The sequence below is a fragment of the Diplotaxodon limnothrissa genome, linkage group LG18 (assembly GCF_057381915.1).
Source record: "Diplotaxodon limnothrissa isolate DT_005_m linkage group LG18, D_limnothrissa_male_GT1.1, whole genome shotgun sequence".
Classification (NCBI taxonomy): domain Eukaryota; kingdom Metazoa; phylum Chordata; class Actinopteri; order Cichliformes; family Cichlidae; genus Diplotaxodon; species Diplotaxodon limnothrissa.
Window position 1 is genome coordinate 13208832 of NC_140613.1, and position 18716 is coordinate 13227547.

Here is an 18716-nt window from a genome sequence, read left to right on the forward strand (position 1 = left end):
TATAGAGTTCGATCTAATATAGGAAAATCATGTTATATTAAATGAGCTAATACAGGTAAATTAGTAAGTGGAAGTGTAACGGGCTAAAACTTATCATCTGGATCATTAGCTGGAGAGCTCGTGACTGACTGCAGAGGTGGGCTTTGTTAAATAGGTCTCATAAAAGCCCAAACACATATCGAATGACCGGGATCCTTTTAACAAAGATCGTTCCACTTGATGGATCCTTCTTACATAAAGTAATCTTGAGACATTCAGATCCACCAGGCTGTGCCCAAATATTTCTGTTTATTGCTGAACTCTGCTTTGTTTCTCCAGCATCGTGTGCATTACAGTAAAAGTGTAGCTATGCTATATAACTATATTAATGGCTGTATATCTGTATATGTTTGTTGCTAAATTCTACTTTACAGCTCAACAAATCAAGATCAGAATATACAATGAAAAAAAGCACAGTGGCACATGAGATAATGTGCTCTAACACCTGTACTTGAGTAAATTCACTTTGATTTTGCAATATATTCTTTATGGTATTTTATGCAATGCTGTTTCATTATGACCTGAAAAACGTGTTGATGCTTGAAATTTTTCTGTCATCATAAAAGTTTTCTCAAAACTACAGTGACTTCCTGTTTTCATCCGTTAGGTGGTGCAGGTTACTAGGGGCATAAACTGCAGTAAATATCAATACTATTTGGGGTTTATTTTGTTTGTGTTTTTACACAACAGACTATAAAACAGCCATTGTCAAATGATTTGAAATCTTATGACATATATATGATGGTAGCTTACTGAGTCTAAGTGAATGCAACTCAATTATTCCCCACTAGATGGCGGTGCATCATGGACACAAACATGTAGACGAGATCAAGGAAACTGCGGCACCTGTGTGACTTTATGCTAGGCTCTCAACACAAGCAGGAGCACCCTGGGTGTTGCTTTGCTGTATTATAAAATAGCTATTACAGATATATTAGCATAATTACATTAAATTATTGATAAACTTACTAAAAATAAACCCATGAACTCAGTGTATATATATATATGACATCAAATAAATGGATATATCTCAAATACTATTGTCTTTAACTGAAGAAGCTGTATAATATTAACATGTTCAATTAGGCATTAATATGATAAAACTTAAACAACAACTGCTTTTAATTACAGTAATGCAATGCCTATTAGCCTAACAATACTCTTTGTTTATAGGCACTTTATAAAAACTCATCTCTTTCCTATATAAAAAAAAAAGCACACTTAAAGTATTGCTAAGTAAAAAAAATGCAATTCACACTCCTGGTCAGGATTTATCATTAAACTGCTACAGATCAGTTTAACTCCAACCAGTAAACCCACAGAGCAGAAATCTTTCCTATTAAGGATTTCAATTTTGACACACGTTTAAGCAAGCAGAACAAAAACACATTTTTAGTCATTTAGAAATCTGCACCAATTCTTGGAAATACAGCAGTCTTCTAAACTAGAATTCCCAAAGAGACTTGGTGTAGCAATGAATGAGACATTTATAGTTTACGCTTTTAATTCAAGAATGCAGTTCCCAAAGATAAGACAAATTCCAATGGATGATACAGTGAAGAAACCCCCCCCCCCACTACCAGTAATGTGACTGTATTATGACAAAAGACAAAGACACTTTGTAACTTCAAAGATACAGGAGGAAAGTTAAAGGAGAACAGGTTTCGTAAAATGTAACCAACAATATAAATGGCATGATTAGGTTTGAAACTGAACAGGTCACCGTGCATTACTATTTCCAAACATAGAAAGGGTTTCCTTTTTTCTTGGTTGTTTAAGCTGTGAAATCAATACTTTTATTGAAGGGATAAATCTACTCAGAAAAAAAAAATTACTAAAAGGTGTTATATGTGTTTTGACAGGGATTACCACATTACTTTAAAAACGCTTGAACAATATGAAAATTTCCTAAAAAGGACTGATATCCAACACGCTTTGAAATGTTACTTTGTTTTTTGGCGTGCTATCGTGTGCCCTTTGTGTTGAGTAATAGGTAAGATGCAGATAAACAGGTAACTTAAAAATTTAACAGGCAAGTGGCAGAAAATAAGGCTAAATAAATCCTCAAATTTCACTTAGCATCCAAGACTGCATTAAATTGTCATTTTCAGGTTACCAATATAAACTGGCCAGATTCAGCAATCATATCCTTTAATACTGATTTTTTTTCGTCCAATGCCAGTTTAAATTCATCTGAAACCTATTAAACAGGCTTTTTTTGGCAAAGACTTTCTACATAAAGTGAGATGAGATCAATATTGCTCATATGCGTTTGGTAAATATGAGCCTACTGTTTAAAAGGTCAGTAAAGTCATTTACCAACACCTCTAGATCACTAATTAGTTAGATTTTCAGTGCTGTTACACAGAGTTTTAAATAACAAAAACAAAAAATAAAACCCAGAATCTATTGGTCACTTCAGTGGAGAGATTGAGCATGGTCAAAGAAAGAAACAACTGAAATAATTTTATTTAAAATTCACAAGATAAAGCACTGGCCTTGGTGGATTTTGATTTCTTTGAACAGAGACATTGCTGAATTCTGGTCTTAAGCTGGGTTTTTCATATTTATTGAACAGAGAAAAGTATTACCGATGTCATCCAACTTCCAGCAAGAAAGCTACCAGCATTTCCCCAAATTATTTTACTACTACTTCAAATTTTAGAGACTTCACAATCATCTCACTACCTTAAGACGCTTATTTGCCTGTTCTCATTTGTCTCAAATACATCTACACAAGATGTATTTGAGACAAATTCTTTCTACAATAATCAGGGTTTGAGAATGATAATGACAGCACCTTTGATCAAACTATTAAATGTGGATGGAAAGGATGAGGAAGAAAAAAAATGAATAGTAACACTCAATTTAAACCCTCAGAATTTCAGAAGCTCCACTTCGAAGATAAGAGTGGAATTTGCAGGGATCAGGGGTGGACATCCTCTGCTGCCATACGCGTAGTCCGGAGAGCAGGTCAGCTTGGCCACCTGGCCCAGGCTCATCTGTGGAGGAGATGAAGACCAAGTTAGATAGGTGAGTGAAATGAACAAAGTTTACTTTGTTTTAAAAGCCCTCCCAGTGATTGATACAGCTTTGAAGATGTGTTAAAAAGAAAAGAAAAAAAAAATTACACAAGTGAATATAGTTCATTAGACGTTTCACGCTGGCTTAAATGAGTGAAGCCATATGAGACAGCAACAAACAACAACAAATACTAGGCCTGAAGGCCCCAGATGAAAGTTGCCTGTATTTTCTGTTACTGTAACATGCAGCATGAACAGTTTCACTGTGTGTGCAGCAGCTGCAGTTTGCATGACTGATTGCTCTGCACTGCCTGTTTGCACCTTGCACTTTTTAGTGCTTTACTACTGTGCAGCAAGTAGTGGGCGAGTGATTGCGGAAAAGGCAGTGTCTTCCTTGCAAATTTCAGGCAACAGCAGCAAGCTGCTGGCAACCAAACCGATCGCAAAGTGGGTTTTTTTTCTGTGTAGAAGATTGTGTTTGTATTTTGAAATATTTAAACTTATACACCTCATAACCACAGTAGTATTTTGGCCTTTGTGCATTTCATGACTAAGTTAATAAGAAACATGAAATAAAAAGCAAAAAACAACCAATCCTAATTACGATCTTTGACATACCTTTATGATACAATTTTACCTCATAATCTAGCCAAGCAATGAAATCTCTGGTATTTTTGGCAGACCATTACTTTATTAAAAATAAAATCCTTTTGAAATGAAAATGTAAACTAAAATAAGTATGCAAATATTAAATAAAAATCTATATGATAAAACATAAGCTCTAAAAAGCAGTACTGAAATAACAGAATTAAAATGGCTTGCTAGCAAACATCAGATAAAATGGCTCAGAGTGTAAAATGTAGATAATGGATGGCCTGGTTTCTGCTCATATTTGCAGCCTCTGATAATAAAAGGCAGAAACATCTTAACAGATTCATTTGTGACTTACAATAATCTTACACATAAACACTAAAGTAAGCCACAGTGATATTTTTTTGTTATTTTTGAGGGGGAAATGACTCGGAGCTATTGCCAAAACGAAGGCACCGAACGTATCTTCATGTGTTTAACATAACATTGATCAGTGTGCCCCTTCAAAGCTCCACTTACCTGAGCTACACCTACATCCCAACCACGGATGACTTCACCTGCGCCCAGTTTGAACTGGAAGGGTGATCCTCGGTCCCTGGAGGAGTCGAACTTCTTGCCGTTTGTCAGGGTGCCTGTCGGAAAGCAGCCCCAAATTAATAAAGTCAAAGCCTGATAGCCTCTGCGAAGCCAAACGATACAAATTAAAAGATTCGAGTGACTGTCATGTTGTATTCACACACAGGGTGACTGGGTAAAAATGTACTGCTGAGGGTACACGGTGCAGCTTAGTTTGAGCAGGAATTGTTCGACATCTTAGGACGCCGGAAGCTGCCGTCAGGATGCGGCTAGAATATCTCACATTAGCACAAATCCTTAGAATAAAGACACACGTTACCCTAGCGATAGTTTGCAGTTTCTCGCATTTTATTTATTGTAGGTATTACGAGGCAATCTTAAAGGTGGGAAGGAATTACAGAGAGGGTGTCTTTAGAGTCCGGCTATCCGCCCCCTCATTTCCAGGCGCTAAACTATGCTACGCTAAATTAAGCTAAGCTAAGCAGTGCTAGCTACAGAATTAGCTTGCTGCCACCAATCAAATTCTCATTTAACTGTCCGCAGGTCCACGAAATGAGAAATTATGCTTATTACAAACCCAGTTTATACTAATACATATTTATTTTTTCACCTCGAAGTAAATGAATAAATGGTCAAAAAGAGGCGAGGCTTACCGACATAGTGAACTGAAACTGTCGATCCTTTCTCCGGAAAATTCTTTCCTGAAGAAAGAAAACGAAGGTTGATATACACCCAAAGGCAAATATAGTTTTAAACGGACGGAATAATTGGAACCAAAGAGGGGAGGACAAAAAAAGCTTTACCGTCTCCTGGTCTGAGGGTTTCGACGTCTACTCCCATTGTTCTTTCAGCACAGTTCTCCCTCTGTCTGTCTTCCTGGTACTCTCTGATTGTGAGCTCGTTCAATGAAGCCGTCGAGTATAACGTCCCAAGTGGTTTGGTGGGCTAAAAGCCGTAAAAAAAACGCGGCTGTCTTCAACTGCTGCTCGATGTATGCCACGGTGGGAATAAATAAGGAGCCTTAAAGCCAATCTTTGGCTTTAAAAATGCAGTTTACTGATTTTTTCCCGACCTAGTGGGTTCGTTGAGCGGACACAGGGGCGTAGTAGTGACATTCTCAAACCCAAGCAGGGGCCCCATGAAGATCCAGTTTTCTTTTTTTTTTTTGAGTAATCAAATAAATGAATCACAATGGGAAAAAAAAGGGCCTTCGATGTTCTAGAAGACATTTTTTTTCTCTTGCACACACAGATTATTACGTTATGCAGACAGGTAATCTTGAAAGCAGGTGTTTCCAGGATTTTTAAAAACTGAGTAGTAAAGGATGTGCCTGCAGAAGACCAGAGTACTTCAGTCATCATCCTAAAAATTAAATATTTTTCTTTTTCTTTCTTTTTTTGTGGTAAAAGTATTTTACTTGACTTGGATGGGTTTCTCATTTTGGATAGGCAAAAATAAATTAGGATGCGCCTTGAAATAACAGAACTGAATGTTTTTAAGTTTAATTCTGTTGAACAACCTCTGGAACATGAAGTGCAGCTACTGATCAGTGTGAAATGGATTGTTGTAATTAGTCAGAATTAGCCTATGTTAACTTAATAAATTATACCTTCTATATTTGTTTTTAGAAAAGAAAACAAATGAATTCTTTTTTTATTTTGATAATTGAATATTTCCCATGGACAATCAGGACGGACACAGTTGTTAAAGTGGGTGAACTCAGGACCAAACATCATTCTTGAAAATATGCATCCTCCATAAGGAAAGCCTTTTACATGTAGCACTTCAAACACTTCAAGTGTATTTTGATGCTAATATAACCATAGAAAACATGTGGAATGGAGACCGCTGCACCACTGTATATTAGCTTGACACTGTAGTAAACCTCAGTAATGTGGTCAGAAACTGAGCCACTACCCTGAATCTCTTGTGGGCCAAAAAACAAATGTTATAAACTGTGGTCCCCTTTTCTGGACTTTTTTTGAAAGGCCCACGACTATTGTTCCTGATTTTTGTTTGTTTGTTTTATGTTTGGTTGTGTGTTTTTCTTTGTTGTTTAATGGTCGAGGAGAGAACTAGAATGTAGAAATTCTGAAAGTGCTTTGTATTATACATTGCACTTTGTCTAATAAAAAGACTTGAAAGAAGCTGCTGCTTTTGGACATCATAAGATCCTTTATAGAAAAAGTGCCCTTACACAATGACAGGAAAATGTATAGTTTCCTAAAATAAGAATACTATAAGTTTTTGCAAAGGTTTTACCTCAGCACAGGCAGAAGCTAGAGTATTTTTTCTTCAATGTATTTTTCACTGATTCACTTTGATTTAGTCTCGACTTGCTGGCAGCAGCTTTACTTCTTGCACCTGATAGCCATTTCCCCTGTTTTAGTTTTTCCTGTTACAAGTGAATGCTAAAGATGGGAAAATGGTTCAGAAAACCAAGAGTAATGCTTCATTTTTAAATACAATGGTTGTCTTCTTTTAGTGTTGTTTTGTTTTTTTATGTGAATAATTTAAAAGGCAAAAGATTGTTATGCCAACCTGCAGTATCTTCAGGGCCCACCAGGGGGATGCATCCTACACTTAAGGAATTACTGATTACGGTATGTTCTCTCCTGAGAAAAGTCCCACATGCACATTCCAACGTAATTTACTTGATTTCATGAAATTAACATCTATTCAATAAAGAGAAAATCCTTTCGATTTTACTTATTTTATTTACTTTGACAGAAAAACATCTGTCCTAAGCGTCAGTCGATGAAGTGGTGGCCTCCCTTGCTTGCGGCGATGGATCATAAATCTTGTTAAAGAAGGAGAAGTCAGATTCAGTGCCATGTTGCGTGCCCTGAAAAGAAACATATTTAAATAATCTGATAAAAAAAAACAAAAAAAAAAAACAGGATTCCTGTTACCACATCATGTTTACTTACATCTATTCTGCAGTCATACAGGTCAAACATTGAGTTCTGGTTAATCGCATCGTCATCGTTCACAAATAGCTGCTGATTCCTGACCACAAAGTACAAATGTTATTGAACATCAAAAACGAGCAATCATTAATGTGCACCTGATGTTGAATCCCTAATCACTGTTGTTAAATTTACATTTTATTATGATTTTGGTTCAGCATAACAAGGACGATGAAGATGATGATCCCAGCAAGAACAATTAGCCCAACTGCAAGGCCGACAATCATACCTGCACACAAAGAGAACCATGATGAATGCACATTCAAACAGATGACTGTTTTTCCAATATTTAATTTTCTGAAAGACGAAGCTGACAGTATTCAAAGATGTTCTTCTTATCAGTGAAGGCAGATAAAAGCACATAAATGAGCAGCACTGTCTGGTCATTGTTTAGTCAAATACACACTGTCCGGTGGAGGTAAACATATGGGCTCAAAATGGGGTCATAAATATTTTGTACTTGTAAATCGGTTTTGTACTTGTAAAAAAGATTTGTATGTGTAAAAAAAATTTGTGCATGCGTAAAAAAGATTTGTATGTGTAAAAAAGATTTGTGCGTGCATAAAAAAGATTTGTGCGTGTGTAAAAAAGATTTGTGCGTGTGTAAAAAAGATTTGTGTGTGGACTTAGCCCAAAAAGACCCCTGCAAGTTACAAGTACGAATTTTGACCCTATTTTTCTTCCTTTAAGCTGATTGGTCAATGTCATGTCAATCACAAATTAAACAATCCAATCAGAGAACAGATGGGTTTGACTGTCGGAGGGGCATTTTTTTTGAACTGCAGGTCCTTGAAGGGTAATCTCTATATAAATATCCGATAGCAGTTAGGTCCCCTTACTTTCAGCAGCTGTTGAAAGGATTAAGTTGTGGTATATCAGTGGTTAGAAATACCATTATTACTTTAGGATTAGTTTAACACAACGTCAGGGCTGACCCGGGACCATTGCTGTGAGTCACAGCGCGCAGCATAAAAGTCCTTTCACATCAGACGCATCGGATGTGCTGCTAATGCTAATTGCTAACTAAAAGCAAAGGATCCAGAATTTGCTGCTGGCTGCTGAGCTCTGTGGGTTTTTGCAGCAGCTCTACCTGCACTAGATGCACCTGCTCCTTGTCGTTTTTATCTGACTTTATGTGAACTACAAGAGTTTGTGGAGGTTTTTTGCTGGTTCTTCAAAAGTTCAATAAAAACATGTATGCTAATCCATAACGAAGAAAGCTTTGTAATGAAGACTGTCATTTCCAAAACACTGGCCCGCCCCCCCCCCCGCGTCCGCAGCGCTGTCCGCAGCACTGTTGAAAAGGCTGTGGAAGTCCCTGTATTAAACACGTAGTCCTGTGACACAAAAATCACCAAACTCGGACGACCACAGACTGTTTTCCTTCGTGGTGATGAAGGTAAACGCTGGGTTGGCATGTAAAAGGGCATTTATTCCCTTCAAAGACCTGCAGTTCAAAAAAAGCGCCCCTCTGAGAGCCAAACCCATCTGTTCTCTGATTGGATTGTTACATTTGTGATTGACATGACATTCACCAATCAGATGAAAGGAAGAAAAATAGGGTCAAAATTCGTACTTGTAACTTGTAGGGTTTTTTTGGCTAAGTCCACACACAAATCTTTTTCACGCACACACAAATCTTTTTCACGCACACACAAATCTTTTTCACGCACACACAAATCTTTTTCACGCACACACAAATCTTTTTCACGCACACACAAATCTTTTTCACGCACACACAAATCTTTTTCACGCACACACAAATCTTTTTCACGCACACACAAATCTTTTTCACGCACACACAAATCTTTTTCACGCACACACAAATCTTTTTCACGCACACACAAATCTTTTTCACGCACACACAAATCTTTTTCACAAGTACAAAACCGATTTACAAGTACAAAATATTTATGACCACATTTTGAGCCCATATAGATCGCGACACAGACACTAAGAAACACAGGGCTTAAATACTCAGAGGGAGCAATCAGGGAATGAGTAACAGGAGGGAAACACAGCTGGGGCAAATCAGAACTGACGAGACCAAAGAAGCGTAAACTGAACACACTGAGAAAAGACAGAGACCTTCAAAGTAAAACAGGAAACACATAACACAGACTGAACAAAGACACAGACTCACATGCAGGCACTACAAAGGGAACAGAGACGTGGGACCAGGGCAGACACAAACACTGACTGAACACGGGGATATAGGAACTTAGGATACACATAGACGCGAACTAGACAAGGGGATGCAGGTGATAGGGGAGACAGAGCCATTAAAGAAGACAGAGACATAAACCATAAGACAGAACTCAAAGAAACCAAAGACTAGAAAGTATACATAATATAATAAACTCAAAAACCCTGGGTCAATGACCCAGGCATCCTAACACTAACTTCAAGCTGCCAAAATCAAATGATAAATATTCGTGACCCATTTAAAGTATCTTGATTTGAACAATTGGGAGTAAACCTTGCTTGGCAGTCTGTGCTATAAAGTGCAAAAGAAGAAAAAAAAAGAGACAGTGTCTGCCCCAAATATTAATGCAAGTAGGTGTTTTGCTATGGTCATTTGGGATCATATGTAAACCCACAAATAATTTGTCATTTTTTACATAAGAAAAGCATTTTTCCACAGTACAAGAAATTATTTTCTTCTAGTTTTCTATGAAAAAAATAGTAAGACGTATTCATGAAGTTACAGTTACCCTTATTGTCAGAGTGATCAATGGAAGGCTCTGTGTAGCAGCTGCCTGGGATGATGGTGATATCATCAAGAGCAACATCCCCACCTGCCATCCTGCCTCGCTGATACACAAACACAAACTGTGGCAAGGAAAGAGAGAGAAGTTTAAAGGTTACATAAATATCTAAAAAAAACCATGAAGCAGACTGTAGCGAGGCAATGTAGCTGTCAAATATATACTGCTGCCCACCTCTCAGCTCACACAACTGTGTACAAATCACATAAGAAGAATATTACTTCCATGCAAAAACAAAATTATGATCCAGACTGCTTAAATTAAAGGGATTGGTATATCACTGTATGGGTGTATATGAGTGCTCAATTCCATGAATGAAGTCGGTGAGTCGCAGGTTTAACAAAAGAACTGACAAACAATCTGTAATTTAAATGTAAATAAAGTCTTAAAGCCCATAAATACAAGTGCATTTACAGCATGTATGCCATCGCCTATAAATTCAAACGTTTGCTCCTGACATCTGTCAAAATTCCCAGACAATGAAGGCTTTGAGAGAAAGTGAAATACTCAGCCACAAATTATATAAATCCTCAGTAAACCCATTCAAATACATAATCTCTTAAGTGCTGCTTTTAGTTTAATATTTCAGTGTTTTGTTAATGCTGAGGTTCATGAAGGGCTTGCATAAAAATCCTTGTCAGACCTTCTCTGCATAACTGACATTAACATTTTGTCCATCCATAAGTAAAATTATCATTAAATATTATAAAGAACCAACTGAGAAGAACTGTTACGCATCAAAGAGCAAAGTTAAAACACGAGGAGCAATCAGGTCATCAAATGTTCATCGCCTGATAACGACAAAAGCAGTGCAATACACACGTCCACGTCGTGACGCTGAATAAGATGAAACTGAATAAGTCATAATTTTAAATATATACCATAAGAATATAATATTACAACTGTAAGTGTTAAAACAAATAAATCAAACGTAGTGATAATGCAGCATTAATTTATATAGCAATTACTCTCACCTAGCACTCAAAGCCTTTTTTTTTAACAGAAACATTTTCATGTGATGTGGGGCCCTGGGATCCACATCTGAAAAGCACATAGTTTAAATCCTGAGTCACCAGGACCTGGGTTTGTTTACGTCCATAGGTACAAAGTGGGTAACCACTGTACAACCCATACCCCTATTATTATTATATGTATATATTTTTTTTAAAATGGAGTAATTTTAGACTTCTAAAGTCAACTCCTGCCTTTGTTGACAGTCATCATAAAAATTGGCTAATGGGCTTTATCAAAAAGCAGTCATAAGAGTTTTTGTTCCAAATGTGTTACTTGTGTCCATCTGTGAATCATTTCTCTGTAATGGTAAGTAATCTGTAATGTAATCTGCTGCAATATAAAATCAACATTTCATTTTTCACTTTTATATTTTGTGTATTTCTCCACATGAAACTTATCACAAGCTCAGTAATACCCAAAATGCTTCATCATGCGTGACAGACACATTTGCCATCTGCCACTTTTCTCCCTTGTTTCCTGTTTCAGTCCACTTCAATAGGCCCACTTCATCACCACCAGCCTGCATTTTCCTGCAAGACAGGATGACACCCATTTATTTTATGTAATGCAGAAAATTTCATTCGTATAATAATATTGTTTAATATTAATGATCTTCAGACAGAAGTATTTACCTGTTATTTATATAGACACGGAGAGTCCCAACATGGTTTCCAAACATGTGGTACCAGAATGTGAGACAGTGCCCTCGTGTGGAGGGCTGTAAAACATCACTGACCAGGAAGGATGAGACTCCCCACTCACCCACAAAACTGTCCACGTAAACATAGTGACCTGATGGAAACACAGCAAGCACATTCAGATTAACAATAGCAGCCAGTGTCATAAAGAACTGTGATTTCAAACAAGCATGCATATCAAAATAATGAACGACAAAAGAATTTCCCTCAGGATAAATAAAGTTCCTCTTATCTTATCTTATCTTATCTTATCTTATCTTATCTTATCAGATGGTATACTTCCTTTAGGCCAAACACAGTCTACCGATGACAAATTATTCTATATAATCAATTCTGTCTCTATGCGGAACCTTATTGGCGAATAAAACTGCTACAATTAATATTTATATTCTATTTAGAATTAATCTAATTCATCTTTTTATATATCTGGAGTCTATCATAGACTCAGGCAAGTAAGAACTCCTCCAGGTTCCTCCAGGACCAAAGGAGACCCAAAAGAGACGTAAAAAAAAAAGTGAATGTTAGATTCAAGAACATCAGGTTAATGCAAACATTGAATAAACTTAGCTCCATATTTTCTGCTTGTGTAAAAAGTGACCTCCTGCTAACAGTTTTGTCGTCTGGTTTACAGCTTGCTTCTGCATTAGGCACCGAGCCAAGTGTTTCATGCATGAAATTTCAAACAGTCAGCGCTCATTTGCTATTTCTCACGAGCCAATAATTGTAAAGTGCTTTATTCGCACAATGATTCTTTATGAATGCTGCTTGAGTCACTCATGCTGTACAGGGAGTCCAGAATTATTAGGCAAATGAGTATTTTGTCCACATCATCCTCTTCATGCATGTTGTCTTACTCCAAGCTGTATAGGCTCGAAAGCCTACTACCAATTAAGCATATTAGGTGATGTGCATCTCTGTAATGAGAAGGGGTGTGGTCTAATGACATCAACACCCTATATCAGGTGTGCATAATTATTAGGCAACTTCCTTTCCTTTGGCAAAATGGGTCAAAAGAAGGACTTGACAGGCTCAGAAAAGTCAAAAATAGTGAGATATCTTGCAGAGGGATGCAGCAGTCTCAAAATTGCAAAGCTTCTGAAGCGTGATCATTGAACAATTAAGCGTTTCATTCAAAATAGTCAACAGGGTCGCAAGAAGCGTGTGGAAAAACCAAGGCGCAAAATAACTGCCCATGAACTGAGAAAAGTCAAGCGTGCAGCTGCCAAGATGCCACTTGCCACCAGTTTGGCCATATTTCAGAGCTGCAACATCACTGGAGTGCCCAAAAGCACAAGGTGTGCAATACTCAGAGACATGGCCAAGGTAAGAAAGGCTGAAAGACGACCACCACTGAACAAGACACACAAGCTGAAACGTCAAGAGTGGGCCAAGAAATATCTCAAGACTGATTTTTCTAAGGTTTTATGGACTGATGAAATGAGAGTGAGTCTTGATGGGCCAGATGGATGGGCCCGTGGCTGGATTGGTAAAGGGCAGAGAGCTCCAGTCCAACTCAGACGCCAGCAAGGTGGAGGTGGAGTACTGGTTTGGGCTGGTATCATCAAAGATGAGCTTGTGGGGCCTTTTCGGGTTGAGGATGGAGTCAAGCTCAACTCCCAGTCCTGCAGCCAGTTTCTGGAAGACACCTTCTTCAAGCAGTGGTACAGGAAGAAGTCTGCATCCTTCAAGAAAAACATGATTTTCATGCAGGACAATGCTCCATCACACGCGTCCAAGTACTCCACAGCGTGGCTGGCAAGAAAGGGTATAAAAGAAGAAAAACTAATGACATGGCCACCTTGTTCACCTGATCTGAACCCCATTGAGAACCTGTGGTCCATCATCAAATGTGAGATTTACAAGGAGGGAAAACAGTACACCTCTCTGAACAGTGTCTGGGAGGCTGTGGTTGCTGCTGCACGCAATGTTGATGGTGAACAGATCAAAACACTGACAGAATCCATGGATGGCAGGCTTTTGAGTGTCCTTGCAAAGAAAGGTGGCTATATTGGTCGCTGATTTGTTTTTGAATGTCAGAAATGTATATTTGTGAATGTGGAGATGTTATATTGGTTTCACTGGTAAAAATAAATAATTGAAATGGGTATATATTTGTTTTTTGTTGAGTTGCCTAATAATTATGCACAGTAATAGTCACCTGCACACACAGATATCCCCCTAAAATAGCTAAAACTAAAAACAAACTAAAAACTACTTCCAAAAACATTCAGCTTTGATATTAATGAGTTTTTTGGGTTCATTGAGAACATGGTTGTTGTTCAATAATAAAATTATTCCTCAAAAATACAACTTGCCTAATAATTCTGCACTCCCTGTATAACTGAACTCATGGCCAGAGATGGGCAGTAACGCGTTACTTGTAATCCGATTACTTTTTTCAGGTAACGAGTAAAGTAAGGGATTACTATCGCAAAAACGGTAATTAGATTACCGTTACTTTCCCGTAAGCACGCTGTGTTACTGCGTTACTAAAACCGTGATTTTTTTTGCGAGAATGTTTCATGACAGTGACGTAAGCGAGTGCGACGTTCGTGACAACAGCTGTGTGCAGATCAACAAAGGATAATATATCGATTGTGGGAGAGAGTATGAGTGTGCAGCGTTTAAAGCGTGGAAGTACTGACCTTACTTTGAGTTTGATTCCGTAAAAAGTGACAAAAACATTAGTGTCCGTTGTGCGTGGGAAGAAAACTTCTTTTTACAGCGAAAAAAACCCCTAAACTTCCAAGCAAGCACCGAGTGCGCAACCACGTAATGGGAAATTCACAGAGAAACTCGCGGATTCTTCCACTGACCGCTGCGGCACACCTGCACCAGGGTAAACCTCCGCCTACCGCAGTCCTGCTTTACAGGTGAAAATAGAGCAACAGGGCTGCTAGTCTTTGATTTTATTTATTTTCTACTGTGTTTCACTTGCATCTATTTGAAAGACTGAATGTAAACACAAAAAAATTTTTTATTTTATGTTCTGGAATGTGCAGAAAATAGGTTTAAATGTTAAACAAATTTCTTCCAGTCAGAGAATTTTACATATAATTAAATTTTTGCTTGATGCATAAAGTTAAAAGATTAAAACTAATAAAACAAGTTTTAAATAGAGACTTTTCCATTTGATTACATTTTGTATGATGGATTATGCAAAAAAAAGTAGAATTGGGCTGAAAGAGCTATTGCTTTATCACCTATTCAGGTTGTAAATCGTGCTTTTAAAAAGTAACGAAGTAACTAAGTAATTAATTACTTTTGAAAATAAGTAATCAGTAAAGTAACGGGATTTTTTGGGGAAGTAATCAGTAATTAGTTACTGATTACATTTTTCAAGTAACTTGACCAACACTGCTCATGGCAATTGTGTTTTTTGTGCATCTGTAAAGTCTACTTTTTGTCTCTATCCGGTATAGTTACTACCTTGTGTGGAATTAGTAGTGTGATCCACACTGGGTCCTGTATGTGGGTTCGGGGAACCACCACTGCCATGGAGCCAGTCTCCCTGGTCGACTCCTTCACCCAGGTTGCTCCAGCTACACATCGTGTCCTCAAAGTCACAAAATCCACGAGGAGGACACTGATTATCAGTCAGCTGTACATCATCAATAGCCATGTCCCCCTCCTGTGTAGGGCCGGCCTTCACACCTTCCACCACAATCTGAGACACAAAGCATGTACACCAGATTTTAAAAAATCTTAGTGGAAGAGTTATTTTAGTGTTTTTTTTTTATATTTTTGTATCATTTCCATGACACTGCACTGTTGTACACTCAAAGTAGTGTTACCAATTAATGTGCCATAATTTTTGTCTGCCCAAGAAAATAAACTCTCACAGTAATATGTGTTTATGCAGTTTTATGTGATCAGGTTTTGAAATATTGGTCTTCTGTTTTTTGTAGATTACTCTAATTCACCACATTATTACCAGGAAACACTTTAGTGTTTTCGGAGAACAATTAGTGCATGCGTTTCAACTCCATTTTACAAAAACAACTCTTTTTTCTACACAACACAAAGATTAAATGAAAATATGACACCTCTTACATTATTTTGAATATTTACAGATGTTGTTTAAACACAGTCAAATTAAGCAGCATATGAAAACAACATAAAGGAAATGGCTTACAAATATATACAGTTGTAGTAATGAAAAAAAAAACACTCCCAGAGTTTACTTGTGTAACAATACCACAATGTAGTGGAAGTGAAAGTACAGTGTCATCAAAAAAAAAGAACGACCTCAGTGGTGAGTAATAATACTGATTATGGGGACATAATGACCCACAGCAGGGTTAAACCTGTATTAAAATGTACTAATATTTTATAATTACTGAATTAACAGAAAAGCATTAACTATGTTTTATATTAGAATAAGTGTGTGTGTGAAAAATTAAAAATGTATTTAGACACTGTACTGCTTTTTTGTTGTTGTCTGTGCATCTATTTGTTCACACGTGTTTATTTATGTAACTGTTTTTGTGCCTCTGATCAAGGCACTGGTTTACAGCTGGAGCGCTGCCCTCTGCTTCTGTATGTACTGAATACACAAAACTAATTTTCTCACTGGACTAAATAACTTATTTATGACTTAAATTGCTCTGTTCACTAGTTTGGATGGATCTTTGTGACTCACTCTGTAAGGATGAAGCCGAGGCAGAAGAGAAGCCCGAGCGAACCTCCACAGAAGGCCCTGGTCTCCTGTCTGAGAGAAAATCAGAGCTTCCTTCCCATCTTCACTTTGCTGGTAAACATTTAGTGTCCCCATTCCTTTGCCATACATGTGGTACCACAGCTGCACGCAAGATCCTTTGTCTGAAGGACAAAAAAAATCACATCTGAATCCCCTGAACTGTTTTGGCCCTGTTTGAACGCGGGCCCCTGTCTGCATTATATAAAAATACTGCTGAGTCTCTCACCCGCTGGGTACAGAGGTGAAAACATTGCAGCTTTCTGGCCAGCTCGGTCAGTAGACGATGAAGGCAGGTAGAAGTAGTGACCCGTAGGTGTGCTGGTGGTGTGATCGCTCTCCGGTCCTGTGTAAGGGTTGTGAGTATATCCCTGATGTCTGATCCACTCAGAATCACTGGCTGCTTGCTGCTCCCAGTTACAGCTCCCATCCTCAAAGTCACACAAATCTGTACAACATTATTACATTTTAACTTAATCTGAGGACATTAGACATGACAGTTTTTGATTAACACTGTAATATCTGTTGCAGTTAATTAGCTCCCTGTGCCTTGGATAAGACTAGTTCTGCTGCAGTTTCAGTGAGCTGCTAAACTATTTTGTATTTTGGTCAGAGAGCTCCTGTTTGAACTCTAATAGAGCAAATGAATGAAATTGGAGTCTAAACTTAAGTAAACATCTCTTTGGAGCCAAGGGGTGGATGTTGGGATGATGGAAGTTTGAAACATCAGAGAGAGATGCAGCTGACAGAGGATGAAATAGAAATTTGGCAGCTTCCTCACAAATTTTGGAGGGCTTGTTTTGGTATCTGGGGAGAGGAGAGTGTGAGGCAGGGCAACTTGAAATGCCCATGTGAAGTACCTGGTATGTTTTTATACACTTATTGCATCATTTTTTAAATGAATACTTGCAAAATGACTATTACGCCCCCATTTAGCATTTTATTTGATCTATACAGTTAGTAAACTGAAAAGGAACAATATAATTACTTAACATGTGTGGCAAAAAATAGCAAATAACAGACATTAATGTGGTTGCTTGGAATTTTTATCATTTTCAGCTCCATTACCAGAAACAGGACATGCTCCAGGACTCAAGGAGATGTCATCAATGGCTATGTCTCCAGCCTCTCCCCCCACTGCTGCCTCCAGAACAACCTGGTGGACTTTCTGCAGGTTCACATGGCTCTGAACCTGCAGCCACTCATCTCCTTGGTTTCCTGATTTTTGCCACACCTACAGGAAAGACAGAATGTTGATTCACTCATCCCAATAAGGATGTGAGGAGGATTTTTGCAACACAGTGTTATGCACTGTCTGTTAAGGTTCTCAGTGTTATGCACTGAAAGTGTGCATCTTGCATTCATTATGCCATGCATTAATGTGATTTTGCAATCAGCATTTCACAAGAATGTGAAAAGTATAATAACACAGAGAAAAACACAGTGGAAACAGCCGCAAATATTTCTCAATCGGCCACACAGACGTTTTTTTCCCTTTTTTTTCCTGCAGTAAAGGGAAGTAACGTGTCCAGACTAAAACGGCATGACTAACAAAAAGAAAAAAAAAAACCTAAGTGGCCTTCTTAAGGCCTCTGCCATATTTTTTGGCGTTCACTGGATAAAATAAATTGAGAAAATGACTAATTTCATGCATATTTTTACCAGAGTTTTCTCTAAGGGATCAGATGTTTGCAGGAACATCTTGAGGGAACCCACAGTGGCTCCAAACATGTGGTACCAAAATGAAAAACAGTATCCTTTTTCACCAGCAGGTGGAAGCAGTGAAGACTTCAGCTGGGCTGAATCACCCTTTATGCTCGGTGAGGAACTCTCGATGTAAAGGTATTTCCCTGTGAAACAAAAACAAGACAACTTCAAGGTCTCAACCTTTTAATAAAAATAAATTTGCAACTTATGTCCTAAGCTTGCATATGTGGCATGTGAGGAGTGATGCTCCACTTTCACATTGTGTCACACTGAGCCATAAAAAGTTTAAAGAGAGAATTTTAGAAACCAAAATTTGATAAATGCTAAAGGTAAAAAGAAATAGACATTTTGTAAGACTATAATTTTATGTATCATGCCACTGTTTCAAGCAATACAATACTATTTCTTTTTGGTTATATAGTCCCAAAAACTAAGCTAATGTTTATAACAATTTATGAAAACTCCCCAGTTAATCAATTTTAAGCTTTAACTGTGGAATTAAGATGCACCATCTTGCAGTTAGTCTTGCAGGATTTGTCTTTTATGTGCATTCTGCCATTTTGTGATGGACATTACTCAGTCTGTCCTGTTCACTCAGTTCTACTTGTTATAATGTCAACAGTCAATTTACATTA

The 18716-nt window shown here is 37.8% G+C and overlaps 2 protein-coding genes across 3 annotated transcripts in view; both read right to left on the reverse strand.

The window, feature by feature from the left end:
* Positions 1-1540: 1540 nt before the first annotated feature.
* LOC146613225 (uncharacterized) lies at positions 1541-5116 on the reverse strand. Its single transcript, XM_085377019.1, has 4 exons — positions 5033-5116; positions 4883-4930; positions 4173-4285; positions 1541-3041 (listed from the first exon to the last, which is right to left on the reverse strand). The coding sequence occupies exons 1-4, from the start codon at positions 5067-5069 to the stop codon at positions 2916-2918; spliced, it is 324 nt and encodes a 107-aa protein (XP_085233145.1). The 5' UTR covers positions 5070-5116; the 3' UTR covers positions 1541-2915.
* Positions 5117-6972: 1856 nt separating this feature from the next.
* Positions 6973-18716, reverse strand: part of LOC146613226 (apical endosomal glycoprotein) — a 31090-nt gene continuing 19346 nt past the window's right edge. For both annotated transcript variants that reach the window (XM_085378300.1, XM_085378302.1), the window contains 11 exons: positions 18037-18224; positions 17443-17608; positions 16604-16822; positions 16321-16499; positions 15108-15345; positions 11613-11772; positions 11396-11510; positions 9913-10030; positions 7334-7427; positions 7160-7238; positions 6973-7074 (listed from right to left, as the gene is read on the reverse strand). In XM_085378300.1, the coding sequence (XP_085234426.1) occupies positions 6973-7074; positions 7160-7238; positions 7334-7427; positions 9913-10030; positions 11396-11510; positions 11613-11772; positions 15108-15345; positions 16321-16499; positions 16604-16822; positions 17443-17608; positions 18037-18224 (1658 nt within the window). The remainder of the gene's footprint in view (positions 7075-7159; positions 7239-7333; positions 7428-9912; positions 10031-11395; positions 11511-11612; positions 11773-15107; positions 15346-16320; positions 16500-16603; positions 16823-17442; positions 17609-18036; positions 18225-18716) is intronic.

What these genes read in the sequence shown, in the direction of transcription:
- LOC146613225 (XM_085377019.1), bottom strand. Translation starts at nt 5,069, where the DNA reads ATGGGAGTAGACGTCGAAACCCTCAGACCAGGAGACG. An exon ending in AACCCTCAGACCAGGAGACG is followed by an intron (nt 4,931 to 5,032) that starts GTAAAGCTTTTT and finishes TTCTTTCTTCAG; the next exon opens with GAAAGAATTTTCCGGAGAAA. An exon ending in GGGATGTAGGTGTAGCTCAG is followed by an intron (nt 3,042 to 4,172) that starts GTAAGTGGAGCT and finishes TCTCCTCCACAG; the next exon opens with ATGAGCCTGGGCCAGGTGGC.